This window comes from Acanthisitta chloris, unplaced genomic scaffold (assembly GCF_000695815.1).
Source record: "Acanthisitta chloris isolate BGI_N310 unplaced genomic scaffold, ASM69581v1 scaffold8206, whole genome shotgun sequence".
NCBI classification, from domain to species: Eukaryota; Metazoa; Chordata; class Aves; order Passeriformes; family Acanthisittidae; genus Acanthisitta; species Acanthisitta chloris.
Window position 1 is genome coordinate 117,615 of NW_008676493.1, and position 18,559 is coordinate 136,173.

Below are 18,559 nucleotides of genomic sequence, written 5' to 3' on the forward strand. Positions count from 1 at the left end.
TTGTACTCTTTGTCTACCCAAGCTGCTAAGTTTGGTTCACAGTAAAACAAGTCATCATGGCCTAGGCCAGTCATTTCCTCAGCACGTAATTCCAAATGCAGGGCTGGTGGGTGACTGACAGGAAAAAATTATGGGTCCAATTCTGATCTATGTGGGTGTGATCTGACTAACTTGAGTGCTGATACACATAGGCAGTCCCATTTCTCTCTTCAATAACATAAATAAAATAAACAAAATTGCCTGAAGGACAAATAGAGATTAAATGCACTCAGCCTCTGCTGGGGAATATGTAACTTGTCAGGGATCCTGTCTAGTACCCTGAGCTACTTAAACAAATGCTAAGTGTGAGAATGCACAGTGCCTTACCACAGGCATTGCTTCATCAGCTCCAGGAAAACCAAAATACTAGTGGAGGAGGACTTGCCTTTTCCTCATCTTTGCTGAGTTTGAATGGATGTCTGTCAGATTAAAATTCCTGGCTCTATTAGTGGTGATGTTTTATCCACACAACGTCATGAGTTGGAGCTGGTTTTTACAGCTAGATGCTTTGTGGAAGTGACATTTGCACTCATTACATGGCAACCAGGCCAGAGTGAGCTGCATGTAATTCTGGGTGGTGCTGGGTTAACAGAGAAGCTGAGTGACATTTGCAGTTAGCCTGGAATAGTTCTGAACCACTATGGCCAAAACAGCCTACTTGACACATTCTACATTGGCTTCTCTTTCGTGTCAGGGCTTGCTAACTTTTATAAACTTTTATATAAAGCCCTAAGTATATCTAGCCTTGGTTTTGCCTCAGGCCATTTTATTCAGCTCCTACTATGCTGGGTCATGAGACTTGTGCAGCACCCAGTGCTAAAGAAATCTACTCTTATGCTGTGACTGGGTAGTTTCTAAGAATTTAGTAAGTATATTTAGCAGCAACCTCAGTGAAGTGAGACTTTGTTTCCTCAGGAAACGGATGACTTTATTCATTTCACCTGACTCAGATGAATGCACAAACAATATACAGCTTGAATCTGTAAACATCGAGTTCTTTCAAAACTACTTCTTTTGCTGTTCTGTTATTTCGGTTTTGTTCACCCGCTCTAAAATAATCATTAAAATGATTTAACGATTTAATTGATAATTTCTTAAAGTGGAGTATGCTTGCAGTTCATGACAAGTTGTTTTACAACTGCTGTGTAGCTCCCTCGTACAAGGAAGAAAATTATCATTCTCATTAAGGCCATGATTTGATACATAGCCCCTGTATCTCATTACAAGACCTTACTGCAGTTGTTTTAATAGTGCTACCAGCTACTCCTGTGAGCCCTGGGTCTAAAGGCTCCTGCAGCAACCCACATAATGGAGGAAAGGTGTATTTTGCACACTCCCCCAAGCACTAATTAAAGAATATTGCTTTACTACAGAAAGCAACACTGGTCTGTATTCTGTTCACTTCACTCTGCTGTGCAACAGAAGGATGATGGGTTTTCTGCATGAAGTTGTTTTTACTACCTTACACATCCATTTTTTTCTGTTTCCACAGATATTTGGAAGTCAAGCATGCCAAGTATTTCGGAGAGGTATCATTACAGAAGAACCTGATTACAGTGTTTCTGAAAATGAGGTGGCAGCCCTACAACAAAGAGCTCTTTGCTGATTTTCAATACATTTCTGGGCTACTCATCTTTCCCACTGTTATGTTCACAATAATTGCTTTCACATACAGAGAGTGTCCTGGTGAACAAAGACAACACACAGCACAGCACTGCAAAGAAACGAGTATTTCCTTAAGAAAGCACCTTTTACAGGAAAAATACTGCCCTATTCACACTCAGCTGAGAAGAGTTCAGTATAAAAATGTGAAACTACATCTGCGTTTACCTTCAGACCAGGAGTGTACCCTTGAAGTTCATCTACTGCTTGTGCCCATTTCGTGTATTTTGGTTTGCAGCTGACTATATTTTAGTTTGCAACACGGAGCAGCCTTGCAACACACCCATAAGATTCCCTTGGTATAAAGCTGAACCAGAAGCACCAACTTAAAAGTGCTCCAAATAATAATGGGTGTTGAATCCATGGGACCAAGCTGAGCTAGTTTGAAACAGAACTTCCAAAGACATACAGTGCAGATAGTCCACATGTCCCAGTCATTAAGCTGCACAGAAAATACTTTTTTTAAGTTTAGACAGACTGGAATCTGAAACCGCATCATCAGGAGTCACATCTAAGTTATTGTAGTTAAACTTGATAGCTTTTCCACTTAGCCTTCCCTTTCCAAGCATGGCAGTCAAGCACAGACCTCAGCTCCACACATTAGCTCCTTCAGAACATGCCTAAACCTCCCCAAGTGACAGAAGCATCTCCTTACCAAAATCACTGATTAGCTGACTGATCTAAAAAATTTATAGCATCCCTGAAAAACATAAACCTAACTAGCACACAGGATTTTCATAACTGTATGTTTATGAATTCATATGAATCTCTTACTTATGGTAACTTGGGAACTGGGAAAGGTTTTCTCTAACTGAAGTCTATCTACAAAATGAGAAACACTTCCAGGAGTTTAGTATTGATTTCTGTTTTTCCAGGGTTTTTTGATTTTGACAATGGTAAACTCAGAGGAAAAATAAGGCACATCCAGGCTGGCCTAGGAAGATTATTGCTGCATATTTTTTTTATGCTCCATGTTACAATTTTTAAATTTCCTTTTTATCTTTTTATATACCTCTACCATTTTTCATTTCAAAAAAGCCAAAACACAAACAATGCATTTTTCCCTCAATTAAAAGTGATTTTTAAATCACCTGTCACCTTGGTCCTAATTAAGCTTATATTTACAAAGGTGCATTTACACCCACATATCATTACCAATGTTAATTCAATTCTCAACCTTAGAATGTGTAACAGTAACACAGATGCCTCCACACTACAAGCTTTGTAATAACCCATACAGAAAATTTCTGCTAGAAAATGCTGCTGTTCATCAGAGTTCAGAGTGATTGGAAAACTTTAATACACATAAATTAGCCAGTCTGAAACACTAAATAATTTCTAGTCATGTGCAGCATCCAAAACACAACAGAGAAATATAAATTTTTGTGGGACTCAACATAGAAACAACTGAAACAGATATATCAAACTAGATCCATTGTGAATTTTTCATCAGAATTATTTTCCACTAAAAATATCTTTGTTACAAAATAAAAGAAATCCTGAGAAAATTATTTTCAATTTGCCATTGGGAAAATTAACACAGCAGCTGAATCTCCACCTTCTTGGAAAATCCTTATTTATTTCAGTTCTGCAACTTTTCTTTGGGAGGCAAGAGAGACCGTGTTACCAGATTAGAAAAAGGCTACATAGTGTGCAAAAGGGTATCCAAGAAGGTCCAGCCTTTGTCAGCCTTCCAAGTGGGCAGTTGACATATGAAAGTATTTTTAATGCAATTCTCCTGCAACAGAGCTTTAGTAACAATGTTTTTCCCTTTGGAAAACACTGAAGTTTTACTTCTCATCCTCATCCAAAACAGACTATTTTCCAACCTACTGACACTCTTCTCGGAAGTTTCACTTTCCAGAGTACAAGTTCCAAATTCCAGACCATGAGATCTATCCAAAACAACTCATATTTCTATTTTCAGCCTGTGCCTTTACCACACTTTGCATATTTGGATTTAGACCAATAATTTTCTCTTAAATACACATTTTTTATAAAGTGGAAACTGGTGCAGAAAAAAGGATTTGCTCCAGTATGCAGAAACAAGTTTTACTCTCAGAGTTACTATAGGTTTACAGGGCCAACATTCAACAATAAAATGTAACTGAACAGAGGTACTCCTCACATCTTGTTAGACTTGGTTGGATTTCGGCATGGTTTATTTCATATGTTTTAAGCTCGTTGTCCACTTTATCAAAATTTTTTTTAAGGGAGAACTGGTTCTTACAGACTTCCTCAAGTCCCTCTTTGCCCTTCCATAATGAAGTGATGATGAGTTACTAAATTAAATTTTGGCCCACTTCTCTTCCAATCTGTGCATCCTTCTCCAAGGAGGACTGCTCTTCTGGAACACTGTTTCCAGTTTAGTTTTCTACAAAAGGAGTCTGACTTGTGAGCTCCAAGAAAGTGCAGCACATGAGGACTACAGTGAGATGTGCCCAGCAACACACTTTTGTTCTGAAATAAAGTTCTAAGGCAAATGTGCCATTACACAGGCAGTGGCAAGAGGAACTTCTTCCAAAAAAGCATTTTGGAATACTACAGTTAGGTCCTGCTCTGAACTACCTTCTTGGAAGAAGAACTCTCTTGCAACATCAAAGAAGTTATGGAAACTAGCTCTCTTCCTAACTCAACCACCTAAGTCATGTTTCACATCTTTGGCAAAAGCACCATGAAGCAGGCCAAAAGGAGAGCCTGAGGAACAACTACAAAGAGGAATCAAAATTCACAATAAATCTTACTTAAAATACATTAGGAGCAGGACGTTTGCTGGGTCCACTAGTGATCAAAGCATAAAGGAGCCCTGGGAGAAGATAGGACACTGCAGAGAAGCTAAAAGTACTCTCTGCATTAGTGTTTGTAGAGACAGAAACTACAGAGGTTTCTAGATGGAACACTTTTCTGTCACTAGCTCAGCCTTGAAGACCTATAACTCCATAGGGGATTTAACAAAAGGCTACAGCATCCTCAATGTTCAACTGAGGTACACCAGGTTTGCCTTGTTCACTGTGTTTCCAGTAAAAGAAGACATTAAATGAAGCTAGTAGGAGTCAGGTTCAAAGGAAGTAAAAGGAGATGGTTCTTCACACAACCATGAAACTCCTTCCCATAGGATATTTGGGTACTAAACGCTTGCAAGGATTCAATGAGAATTAGGTTACTGGAGAAGAAATACACTAAGGAATTTTAAATTAAAATTTTACACCCAGACCAGGAAGTTCCTTGAGCTGAAAATATCGAGACACCAACTTGTCCTGTCTCATTCTTCCCCAGACTTCTTCATAAAATCATGGTTGGAGACAGAACATTGCGTGACACAAACATTTGGTTTGACCAAGCACAAACATTTTTTACGTTTTCAGTAGGTACTGCTAATTTCTTTATTCTTCTATCCTACATGTTATCTTTCTATTTTGGATCCATACAAAAATGGGCAGGATTGCTAATCTCCTTTATTGCCATCTCATTTTAGCTCTAGGAATTATTATTCCTATTTTAGCTAACACCATCACGACTTATATAAAGTATCCACACTCCAATCCTGCCAGAGGAGGAGTTCTTCAGTTCTGTGAAATGAGCAGGAGCTGAGAACACAGAGTATTTTAAAGGGTGTGGAACATGTGACAGTGGAAGAGATTTAAGCATCCATTAAGAGCTGCACAGAAGTGCTTTTCTGAGTCCGGGCTCTAAAAGACTACTGAGCTGTGCAAGGGTTTTAACACATCATTTTGTTGTCAACATATGCCTGCTCAGTTTCATCCTGCTTTATTCTGATCTCTGGGGTGTTTTTTTGAAGTTTAAGACCTGTTTCCAAACAACTGTAATCAAATTGTAAAGGTTCCACTGAGCCTTTCTCTTGGAAGATAATCATCATAGCCTAAAGGTTAGGTCAAGAAAGAAATTCCACTTTTAAAGAGAATGTTTTTCCCACACAGAAACCAAAGGCAAAGACTGATTCGAATGTTATCATATGCAGTTTTCATACAATCTATGCATTGTCTCCTGTTTCAAGATGGGCTTGAACCACAGTCTAGGGGTGAATCTGGATGTTTGAGAAAGAGGATCTAGACTAAAACAGTTTGAAACTGTTTTCATGGAACAATTATATTCTCTATTTCTACATGCTAAAAGCCCTACATTTATTGCTGAGCATTGCTGTTGACAGAGGATATAAAAGAATGAAATGCAAAACCTGAAGATGGCAAATAATTACTGGGAATCACTCAGAGATGATATAATACATTAAACTTCACCTACTTTTACTTCTGTTTCAGAAAAACAACCCAACTTGTTCTTGCAAAAAGATCTAGAACATGCAATTTGGAGGAAGAAAGTCAAATCCCAAACTAGGCTAAAAAAGGTGACTAAAAAACAGCAGAAAAAAAAAGGGGTTGGGCCAATTCTTAGCCATTTCAGTTGCAGCTCTTAAAGTACTAGCATGAATTTTCTACTTAGGACACTGCAGCAGTTGAACAGGAAAGTCCTACTGAAAAGTGAAAGCCTATTCTTCATAAAACTCTTTATAGTACTGAGAGAATACATGAACTTCTGATCTTTAAAAAATGTATGTGCCTTATTCCTGGCCTGAAAATATATCAAAGAAAACCAGAAGGGATTCTGGGAAACTGTCTGCAAACTACCTTGCCCCTAAAGCCAGTTAAATGTCAGGGGTTTTTGGGCTACTGATTGTGCCACAGGACTTAAACAACAACAAAACATGATGCTGGCTCCTCACGTTCTTACTCAGAATATTTGAGTTGAGCAATGAGAATCCAACCAACAGATAATCATCTCCAGATAACAGGAGTGATCAAACCTGAAGGTAATGATGAGGATTTTAAACAATCACTTTACTATTTTTACGCAACTCTTTTGACTTCATGCTGAACTTCTGCTCCATTCAGTATGAACTGTATCACCAGTGGCTCCACTTTGGCCTGTTACACTTCCCTTATCTTTCAAGACTTTCTCAGAAATGTAGAAAAACTGCATTTAAAGAAGACCAATGACATAACTAAGAACTACCTCCTTAGTTCAAAGCATTTTGTCTATTGTGAATGTCACACACTTAGGAAACTCTACTCTGAAACCTTTTTTTTATTCAGAAAGAAGCTGTGTGGAATGTAAGAAGAAATGCATGATTGCACTACCCTAATCAAAACTTGTATCCAAAAACTTGTTAAAAATATCTCAGTTTAAAAATCTTCTTTGTCAGCACATGCAGAAGTGGTCAAGGTTTGGAACAGACTGTGGTGGAATCGATGTCTCTGGAAGTATCCAAAAACATGTAGATGTGGTGCTTACGGACATGGACTTGGCAGTCTTGGGTTGATGGTTGGACTCAATAATCTTAGAGGTTTGTTCTTACTTTAATGGTTCTGTGATTCTATTACATTTTTTTCTCTTTAGAAGTTGTTCATTAGAGTTTGTTATTATTATTACTGTTGTTATTCACAATGTGTTCACATGCACAAGCATCTTGCTGACTTGTATACTCTTATTTTACCATACAATAGTTTTTCATTCTCTGAGTTATCCTGTAATGGGCCTATCTTCAGTGAATGAGTTTGTTTCCACTCTTCACTCCTGATAAAAGTTGATAACTGCTGACTGCAAGAAGCTCCTGTGGGAGCACAGCAACACATGAAAACATTCAGTATCATCTAGTGTTCTCATAGGATGCTTCAATGTTCGTTCAATCACAAATATCTCCTCTAAAGCAACAGCAGCTGAAGCAATGGGATCTCTAAGAAACTAGAATCATATACAACATGGCAAAATCTTCCTTTTTTTTCACTGCATGTGATATTCATTTATGCCAAGCAATATTTCTGTTAAACAATAGCAGTGTGACAGATGACTATTGACTACAAGTCTGTGAGGGGTGATCTAATCTCTGCTGTCTAAGCTCCAAAGCATGTGGGCAAGAGTGAAGCTGCAATGTGCTAAGGGCACCAGCATAAGAAGATTGGTTATATACAGCCCTTCACACCAAAGAATTTCAAAAGCATTTCAAAAGGTGAATACTATTACATGCTGCTATTCTAAGAATTTTAAACACTTTTTCACCCCCTAAATTTTTCTTCCTCTTCATCCAAGAAGCTTCCCCTACAGGCAGTAAATTAACTTATTATACAAATAAATTATTTATTATCAGGTGTATTTATTATATACACCTAGATGCCTCTGGCCTAGCAATTTCCAGCAGGCCATTATTAACTGCTGACTTCAAAATTACTAGCAGTGCTTTACCTGCTTTCCCTTTGCCTCTGACAAAGCAGCACTTCTACTGTTAGTGTCCATGATGGAAAACACTTGCCTAAGATCTTTTAGCCATGTAGCCTCCAGTCCAGCATTACTGGCAGCAAACCCAGCCTTCAGACAGTCAAATCAATCCCTTCTCTTCTTTCTCCCCATGCATGTTGCCATTTCTCACAACGCAGTGTTTGACACTTAAACTATCCCGTTTCATTACTATGAACACCTGGAAAGTAAGACTTACCTGGCAATGAAAATGGAGATAGAATGTCCTGTTCATTTTCCTCCTCTTGGTTCACCACAGGGATGTTTCCATTTTCAATATTCTCTTGTCTCCTGTTCTGAAGTGCTTTGTTTGAGCCAGTGCCAGATTGGATTAGCCGCTGACGCTGCACAGTGTCAAAGACAAAACCACTATAGTTTGGAAAATATTTACTTTGTGAAATCTGAGTTTTGCTGTCTGTCCAGCCTCAGTCACATGAGCCACGAAGTTTCTGCACAAAGCTTTCTTTCCAGTCAGCAACAAACCTGTCTGTGGCCTACCTGTCTTCTTCAGGCAGTGTTGACCATCCACCTCAAAATTACTGTCAAGAGTCTTTCAAGCCATGACAGAAGTCATAATATCTGTTCTTCTACACCACATTCTAATGAACATGTTTATTCTAAAGCACTTCTCACTCATCAGTTCACACTCAAACCAGCAATAGCACCATAATCGAGTGGTAACACTCAAGACATCTCTGTGCTATTAGAGTTGACTTATGAATGACTCATAATTCAGGAACTCTCCTCAGATCCAACTCTTCTCCCTCCTTCTCATCTCTGTTCATTGAGGTAAATGTAAACATCCTACTTTTAATTTCAAAAGCAGGATTAATCCTTGTTGCCCTTGTCCTTGTACATAGCTCCATGAAGCTCAGAACTGGCCCTACAAATATGTATAAAACTGATATGGCTCAAACACACAGTACAACAATTACAGGGAGAGGTTTTAAACATCAGTATGTATACACCTAATAAATAACTGGAGAATGTGAGATGTAAGAGTAAGTTCCTACTTTGATTTAAGAAAAGAAATATTCTTGGATCACTAGAAGAGATAATGCAGGGTTGGAAAGTGTTCTCTTTTCATGACAAATTGTTGTAAAATCCTAAAAAAGTGCTCTGAAATGCCTTGAAAAATAAAGTAACTGCAAAACATGCAAAAAAAATTCCAAAAGCAGTATTAACATAATATAAGGAAAAATAGAGTAAACTCATACCTAAATACTTTGCAAACCTTGTGAATATGGGAGAACACATAAGACCATAGATCCAAAATGCTCTAGTTTAGAGAATGTTTTTTGCAGATGTTGAAAGAGCAAGTAGGAGCTTTCTGCCCACACAGCCATCAAGAACTTTTTTCTGATTGATGAATTGCCTTCAAAAATTACAGTCAGCTCTTGCTATGTGACTTGTCTGATCTTCTACTCTTGACTGTAATACCACCAACTGTTTTACCGTTAGATTAGATTTTTATTACAAATATATTAGTGGTGCTTTCTTTCACTGAGGTATTCACAATATTGGGTAGACACATGAACTTACTCATGTTCACTGTCCTTTCTTAGCCTGACCACTTCTGTAATGATCAACACCAACTCTTCTTCTGCATATAAAATGCAGGTATACACACATACACAGTGAAATAAACATTGTCTGTCAGGGAGATAAGGAAGTCCCTATTTTTGACAGCCCTCCCATTAAAACAGGCAGCATCATCAACTGGGAATCAATTGCCAATCTGCTGTGACATAGCTGCTAGAGAAAGACATAGGTCTAAATTCCAGAAGCACTCTGAGCACAGCTCTTTGGTAACCCCTCCACCCTATGGTCATTTACTGTTTTCTTGATGAACCTACCTCATTAATGATGAGTCGGCTCGCCATCCGCATTCTGGTGCGTGGTCCAAACTTATTTGTAATCATAATCCGTAGCCCAGCCTCAGGAAACCTGTACTTGGGGGGGCTGGAGCAGATGATCTCATCCACCATCACCACGCTGTTCTTGCCATACTGCTGTATCCCCTTCACTAATGATCACAATAAACAGAGTTAGCTGTAATTGATCTTACTGTGCTTCCCATCACACACAGTCATCCTTCTCAGGCTTGGCTGGGGGTAATATTCATCTGAATGCTTGAATTTATGAGTGACTTTTCTGGAATATTTCTGCAGCCCAGTGAACCTCCTCATCAGCTGTGCTCTTTGTATAGACCACATGCTGGCAAGGGATCTCACTTTACTAAGGTAGCCACCAAGCCATCCTCAGGTGAGTGGGAGCAGTTTTTACCCAGCCATTCATGCTGCAGCATTGGTTTTCTTTGCTTATGTGCCACTATGGTTTTGTACACCTTCTCTAAAAGCATTTGCACTGTGGCAGTGCAGACAGCGCTCCTGAAACCTCTAAAGCTATCCCATTGGATCAAGATGCTGCACATCCAGATATCCCTAATGTTGTGCTCACTCCTTCAGGAAATCTTCACTTTATCTTCACAGAATATTACCAACATCTCTAACATGACAAGATTCTAAACAATGAAAAACAATAGTTGTCAAGAACAAACATATGCTATAAGTAAGCCTTTGTTAATATAAAGGAACCTGTACCAAGGTCAAGAGTTTTGTTCTACCATGTTAAGAACAGAGAGACAAAATTATATTGGGAATCAATGCAAGTACAGGCAAGGACTATAAGAGCTCAAAAATAAACCAATATTGCACAAATGCTACAGACCACACATAGCAAGCAGAGCAAGGCTCAGCAGACAGGAGACATACCCATATGGTGTTAGAAAGCAGGGCAGGAAATATGCATATGACTGTAATAAATATTAATTTTACATGTAATACTATGTACATAAAAAAACCTCATTGCTGCTTGTTTTCTGCTTTGCTTAGCTTGGCTTCCCCCTCTCCCTCCCCCTCCCCTTTTGCATTGTTACTTACATTAAGAAGAGGAAGAGAATTTAGGAGGTAGAAGTGAAAGATAAGTATTAGTGCATGGTTCCAGTCAGGAAGCAAAGGAAATCTAAGAAAACATTCAACTCGAACAATGGAATTAAAATGGACCTATTCTAAACACAGAGAACTCTATATTGTTATTCTTCTGCATTGTTACAGTGTTGAAATATTTTTGAGTTTCAGAAAGAAGACTGGATCCATGCATGCACCTGAATCACATCATGCAATAAAGGCTTTGCTGTCTCAAGCATCTGCTAACATATTTGAAGTTTAAGAAATATATCCGATATAACTCCATTGTGATTCAACAAGAAAAACCCAGCAAGCCTGTAAATCACCAACACCCATCTGTAGCTTTTACCCTTCAGCATTTGAGTGTCTTGCTTTGTTTCACTAAAATGAGTTTCCATTGAGTACACTGGGGTCACCTGAAGTGTCATAAAGAGGTCTTTGGTTTCACAAAGAAATGTGCCCTACTCAAAGAATCCACTCTGTAGTCTTGTCTTGCAGCTTAATATCTCTAATGGAGAATAGAACTAGTAGTAATTTTGCAGTTGCTAAACATAAAGGAGCAAATATTCTCCCCCTACTACAACCTCTAAACCAAATAAACCTCACTGAGTATTGCAGCTGATAATGAAAATAAGGAGCACATCTATTCCAATGACTCACAGAGTGCAGCAGCTTCCCTATGAAGGAATATACAGCCAGACAAGCTTCCTAGGGACCAATCCTCACAGAAGAGGATCCAACCAGTTTAACATTTGCTTCAGTTAGACAAAGAAAGAGAGATATTTGACAGCAATCCTGGTAAGGCAAAAAGACCAGGTATTAACAGTCTTATCAGATTAACTACTCTCAAGTGAGTTTCTCCAGAGAAGTCTCCAAAATGCTTCATCTTACAGTGCCATGAAAAACATGGAAGCACTGAAGTTACTCTGAAACTGTTTCTTGCAGCACTAAGAAGGACTGTGAGCAAACACACTCAGCTTTGATGAAATACCATGAAAAAACCTCAGCATTGATGTAGAATACCTCACAATAAATAAGTAAATATAACTTACTGCAGCTATTTTGACTTACTGCAGCACATTGTTCTTACTTTCATTATAGCTTTTCAGTCTGACTCCCCATGCCCATAAATATACATACCTTAGCCCCATATAGCACAGAATCTAAGTAAAAGTTGTTTTAAAATATGTAAGACAGAAAAGCCTTTTGTGCTTCTCCTTTCTGATAAACCTTAGAAAAAATATCTACTGAGAACAGCTTTTCTTTTCAACAACTACCTAAACATTCTGCTCACCACAAAGGGTCACCACCAACAACCCTGTCAAAATCAGCTTCTTGATGAATTTAGTTCTGATCAGGCCCTCAGAAAACCACTTTTTTTCCAAGAGTTTCTGGTTTCAGGCAGGAATCGAACCATGCCACCTGGTGGAAATTTGGGTCAACATAATAAAAGCTAAGGGCAGTACATATTTGCACTTTGAAAATTGGAGCTGTATTCACAAAGTACAACTATTTTGCCATTACCTGTGTGTGCAGAACTGCCCCTTGAAATGGATTTTTTTCTTACAGTGAAAAGCTCTCCTTTTTCTCTCTGAAACTTGAGTGATGGAAGCTTTCATATTGTACCATGAGAAGCTATTGATAGTAATAAAACTTCCAAGCATAAAAGAGCTTTCCAGCGTATGAATCCACCTTTTACCTGCACCCTCAGCAACAGACTAACTATCCTTGGTAGAAAACATGTTCCTCATCCAAAGCAACAGTTCCTTTATGGGAAGGAATCAGACTTTCCACCTGTGAAAAATCAGATTAAGGCTAGACTTACACTTTGGTGAAACCAAGGAAGATTTTTTGGTGGATCCTGAAAGCTGCTAACCACTGGCTGAAGGTGAGGCAGAGGTCAGCTCTAGTTCTGTCCCTACTAGCAGTGCTCCTTTCTGAAAGCTACTGCTGGGGAAGGTGGAGCTCAGCTTGTAAAGCTAGCCAAGTGTCAGCTAACAGGGAGTCACTGATAGGTCACAGCATATTTTGACTCAAGAGGAGAGAGAAGCAACAGGCACCTTGTGTTGTTTTTTTAGAACAGCTTCTTGATGCACAAAGCATCCGTCTACAAAGCAGCCAGGCTAATGCTGCCATCCTCCTCTCCCACTGCTCACTCCCTTCACCTCTTCTTCCCGTCCTCTCTCATCTCAGGCATGTTTTCCTGTAACAGCATCTACACTCTCACTTTGAACAATGGCTCCTCCAATGCAGCATGTATTTGTCTAATGGGTGCTTGAGAAGGCAAAGGGAATCTGACTGAAACTGCAGTCTCAGTGCATCTTTGAGGGGAAAATAGAAATCTGTTGTGGACAGTTGCTAGTGGAGACACCATTCTCATGAGCCCAAGTTTTTATTAGCTTTCCTGCTTCTTTACTGCATGGTCTTCACAAGTATTCAATAATCTTCACATTTCCTGAAAAGGAAATTGGAGGACAGGCAAGCACTCTGTGCTATCACCTTTTTACCACAAGGGCTAGAGAGGAGAGCCTGAAGGGAGATGACATCAGAACCCAAAAAATGTCAAGTAAAACCCACTAATATCTGTGTTCTGTCATCTGTTTTCCCATGTGCCCACTTGAATACATAAGCAATAACTGCCCTACGAGGTATCCTCTGGACCTTCCATATATGTACCTCCACATCCAAGTGACAGACTTCATATAGCACAGTCAGTGTTCACAAAGCTTTATAATGAGATCAAAGTATTTCAAAGACATCTTCATTTAATTATGCTACAATGTCCTATGAGAAGTAATTTTAAATCAGTATTGTCTAAGCACCATATCTGAAGACAGAGTAGCAATGTGCTGCCACTGCATAAATCGGTAGCAAGTGACTGAACCTGCCTTGAAGAAATCCCAGCCTAAACACTCAAAACAGAAAACAGTGTGTTTCTCTGAGTGTGCTCTAAATTCCTGTTTGCTACTATTTATTATTACACAAGGACTTTTCCAATGCTGCCTACACTGCTGATGAGCTCATCCTCCTAGAATGGGAGATGTTTGCAAAGAACAAAGCAAGGAGACCTCACTGGTTAAGACTAGCCCAAGTGTCCACTAAATTATATGGTTTGTGCTTTGAAAGTAGGAATGAATTTTGCTCTACAGAGCTAAGAGGGAATGGAAGAGAAGAGGAATAGGACAAAGATAACACCAGACTTGCTTACATTCAGTACCAGAAGCTAGATATCTTCTTCCCTTTATGACAAAGACACAGATAGCAAAGAACCTGCATTTTTCAATTTTATATATGTGCCTGGTGAAGTATACAGAGCTATTTAGGCCTGTGAAAGACAGTCTTTTGAGGACCTGAACTCAACACAAAATCCTCTTGCCCACTGGTCTGACCATGTCCTTTCCTTCAACACCCAAGTCTCAGCTTCTAGTTCCAAACTAATTTTTGAAGTGAAAATTACCTTCTTCTTGGCAAAAAAAGTAAATTTCTTTCACAATGTTGTAGCTCATCACTGAACAGGAGATAAAAAAGGAGGAAAATTGCCAGTGTGCAAAGCAGCTTGTTTTCAGAATATAAAAAAACTTGTTTTGTTTTTTTTTTTAACCTGGCAGTCTGATTGCTGAATTTTCAAGTTAACCCTGCTTATGATTGAATAGTAACACTTTATTGACCCACATTAAAGAAATAAAAAGGATATCCCATGAACTACTCTTTTTCCAAGTCCTGTCTGCTCAGCCTTACCTTTCCATAGTAATGGAATGGATGGGTCATCACAACTAGAGGCATAATATTTATTACCATCTTCCAGCTCATTGTTGACTGTGTCACCATTTCCAACATTCTTGCTTTTAAGGGTGAAGAAATTTTGCATCTTCATGTTGTACCTGAAAGTGCAAAGGAAAGGTCTGAAAAGCTTGGATTTTTGCATTTCCTTGGCAAACTTTTAAGCATCTGAGAACTTATGCAGGCAAGCAGTAAAGCCTAGATGCATGTTCTCTGACAGCTAATAGGAAGTCAAGAGAAAGGACTATCCAATTCAGTGGCAAGCTGATAGGAAAGCAAGGACTGCACCTATCTCTCATGAGATACAGCAAACTGCAAAAAGGCACTAGAGCAGATTCAATGAAGGCAAAACACTGGAGCTGTGGATTTTGGAGCCAGGACATTCACTATACAGCAGCTTCTTTCCTCCTGCATCAGCTCGCAATTCACCTCACTGTTTCTCTCAGTACTGTGTTCCCTATGGGAGGTTCTTGAGCATCTCTGGAACTGCTGACCATACCTTTCTAAAGACAGAACACATCCATTTTAGCACTAGGGTGGGATCTAAGTGGGCTGTCAATGAACTCTTGCTACGACTTGATGTAGGAGAAAAAGGAATTCCAACAGGGTCATTTGTGAGCGAAGGCACCAAGGGGTAAGTCTAAGCAACTTGCAATAGAAGGGTGGACTCTCAGACACTTGCAGTAACAGTCAGACCTCTGACTCTCCTGTCAGAGGCAGTGACACAACAGAAGAAGGATGTCAGTGTACAACCTGGTATGAGATGGTCTGAAGATAAATACATGCTTAGCAGTCTGTCTAGTGTTCCTTGACCTTGTTCTCCAGGGAGTGCAAAATACGTGTAATAGCTGAAATGGTGTGTGCTTACAATCCAGAGCACCTGGTGGACTTTACATATAACTTGGCATAAATTACATTTTCTCTCAACTTTTTCTGAAAGCTACTTTACCTCTGGGCCACTATGAAAAGCATGAGTGAAAGTATTTGCTTTTGACTGAGCACAAATCTAGAACAAAACTGACTAAGCACAAAAAAACAAGGGATCTTACACAGAAACATGACTGGCTGTATTGTCCTCAGGCAGGAGGGCCAAGGACAAAACCAGTCCAAAAGAATGATGGTCAGGGAAGACCTAAAGGGCATACCAAGGAGAAGCACTTACTTCATGATAAGTATGTAGAATGAATACATAATGATGAGTACAAGGCTTTCCCACCTCGAAGAGACAAAAAGAAGTGTTAGAAGGGCATTCAAACAGCTGTGTGCTCTACAAGTTTTATGCAGGAATATGCCTTAAACATCTGGTACGAGTCACATTTGTGTGCACAGGATTCACATCATTAAGATTAGATGGTGTCTCAGCAGAATGAGGGGGGAAGCAGACTCTCAAGTTTCAATAAACATGCAAATAAAATGCAATGCATATATTTCAAAAATGTGCTATGCAAACTGAAACCACAGCTACACTTTGAGGATCATAATATGAAGGCCTTTTGTCATTTCAGTGCTGAAGCACAGGCCAGGCACTGTAAGAGCTTTCTTTTAGAAGATGCTTATGATCTTCCACTAGGATCCACCGTGGGCTGTTCTTTGGAACACCTAGCACCCCCCAAAATGGTAACAGTCAGAACCAGAGCAGAAGAACTTTGGTTACCCTCTCTGCACATGTGAATCTTCAGGTCTTACATATAGCCTATGTACTTCTTAACTGTTTCCAGGTTCTTAATTTTCTTTTAGTTTACCCTAATCATCATAAAAATTAAACCAAAGAAAATACATAGGATTTCCTAGCTGTCAAATCTGGCTCATACTCTCAGCATGTAGGAATGAAAGTCAATTACACTGCAACTCTATGTACTGATCAGCCTCATGGCAGATACAGGACTGTATGGAACATTTACACAACTTACCATTCTATTTTCTCATCATATATGAACTAGAAGAAGGCAAAAAAAAAAAAAAAAGGAAACACATAAATTGACCAGTTCTCTGATCTATCTTGAAAAACAGTCAAATTTGTTTAGCAAATAGCAGCCATATCAACCCAGACCTCCTCGAGTTTTGACCCTTTCTAACCAGAACCTGCACTGTGTGGATTGTGCCACTCACAAAGCACAAACCTTGTTCACAAGGCTGGGATTGCTGTCAGGGACTGCTATAAACACTATTTAGTAAAGTGGTGCAAGCATGTGAAAGACAGACCACAGAATCACAGAAGTATGTAACAGACATGCACATTGTGCTGTGTAAATGGCAAAGTCACTTATTCTGAAAAGACTTAACTGAGTCCTTTGAACACCTAGACTAATTCTAGCAGAAAAGGCAGATATTTTACTTCTAGCTCTTGGGCCAAGTGGTTGTAAACATTTTACTACACCCTATGTCACTCCTGTAACTGAACAGGCAGCTAGTAATCCTTATTTATTACACAATACAAATTAAGTGGATTCTTCCCTGCCTTGCCACTGAACACATTAAATGTGTACATTCAGGAACTACTACACTGCTCTTGATGAACAAAGTAGAATCTCACCTGTGCTCTACTTAGAAAAACTTAGCCAGACTCTGTGAAAGAAAATTACTGTGTAGCAGCAAGAAACAATCACCTTCCATACTTCAAATAGAAGTGCAGCTCAAAATTTTTAATCTCCACAACAAGCAGACTCCTAAGTCAGCAGAGAGTGCTAACTGCACTGTGTAACAGTAGCCTGCAGGACTTTACAAACCATAGGTACAAAATGAATGGACACTGATGGACACAACAGACACATGTTCCGTGGGGCTGTATGAACTGTTCCCATTTGGACCCTATCATGGAGCTAAGCCCTCACTTCCAGCTGTCACTAGAACTAGCTAGGAAAATTATTATTTGCCAGTGTATATCAATGGTTAGCAGGCTGGTCCTTCAAAAATTCAAGCAATGAAACCCATTATTTGATAAGAGAACTACTTACAACAATAAGAATGATCACAGATATTGTGTAGTATACAGAATCCCGGAACACAGCCCACCGGGTGAGACAAACCACCTGAAAAATATCACACCTTCAGCCAACAAAAATATTCAAAGAAACAAAAAATAGAGGCCTTTATCTTGCAATAACTTAGGTGTGTGAGCAGCATTAGCAATAATTCTGGAACCAATCATAGTTTTATGCTAACAGGAACACCTATCAGTCTGACAGAAAATGGATCTATAACAATCACCATCAATCAAAATTATATAGAAACTTCCATTAATGAAATACATTTCTTACTAATTATATTTGATTTGGTCATAATTTCAGTTGTACAGTACAATTCATTATATTGCACAACATCAATGGTTTTCTCTTCATTATATTTGTAGATATATCAGATGTACTATCTGCAAGAATATGATACACAGTTTAACCATCTACTGAGTAGATGGAACAAATCTCATGCTTGTGTCCTAGACTCTTTGATCATCATCAGTACCAGGCAGAATCAGCAGGTGCCACTGACCAGCTGACAGTGAACACAGTACTGCATGAAGAGGAACCAGTTTCCTCTGTATGCTACACGTTCAGAGTACTGAAACCACAGCTGAATTCTTTGGAAACCTTTGCTATCTTTAAAGCATTTGTAAATTCTTTCTAATATGTGACATTTTTCATAATGCCAACTCATCTTTGAGTATTATTCCTTTCCTTTTTTAAAATATTTGCTCCTGGAAATCCCTAAATTGTAAAGCAATTGAACTACATAAAGGTAAGTATCTTACTAACCTGTCCTGCAAAGATTCCACAGACACCAACAATGCAGAGGATGTTGAAAACTGC

General features: G+C 39.0%; 1 protein-coding gene across 1 annotated transcript in view; it reads right to left on the bottom strand.

Annotated features, from left to right (window-relative positions):
- SLC24A4 (solute carrier family 24 (sodium/potassium/calcium exchanger), member 4) overlaps window positions 1–18,559 on the bottom strand; it is a gene marked incomplete at its 5' end in the record, with an annotated part of 86,300 nt that overhangs the window by 8,838 nt on the left and 58,903 nt on the right. The window contains 7 exons of the mRNA XM_009076169.1: window positions 8,207–8,351; window positions 9,864–10,033; window positions 14,715–14,857; window positions 15,919–15,972; window positions 16,667–16,692; window positions 17,711–17,785; window positions 18,506–18,559. The exon at window positions 18,506–18,559 is cut by the window's right edge and continues 44 nt beyond it. Coding sequence (XP_009074417.1) covers window positions 8,207–8,351; window positions 9,864–10,033; window positions 14,715–14,857; window positions 15,919–15,972; window positions 16,667–16,692; window positions 17,711–17,785; window positions 18,506–18,559 — 667 coding nt within the window. The remainder of the gene's footprint in view (window positions 1–8,206; window positions 8,352–9,863; window positions 10,034–14,714; window positions 14,858–15,918; window positions 15,973–16,666; window positions 16,693–17,710; window positions 17,786–18,505) is intronic.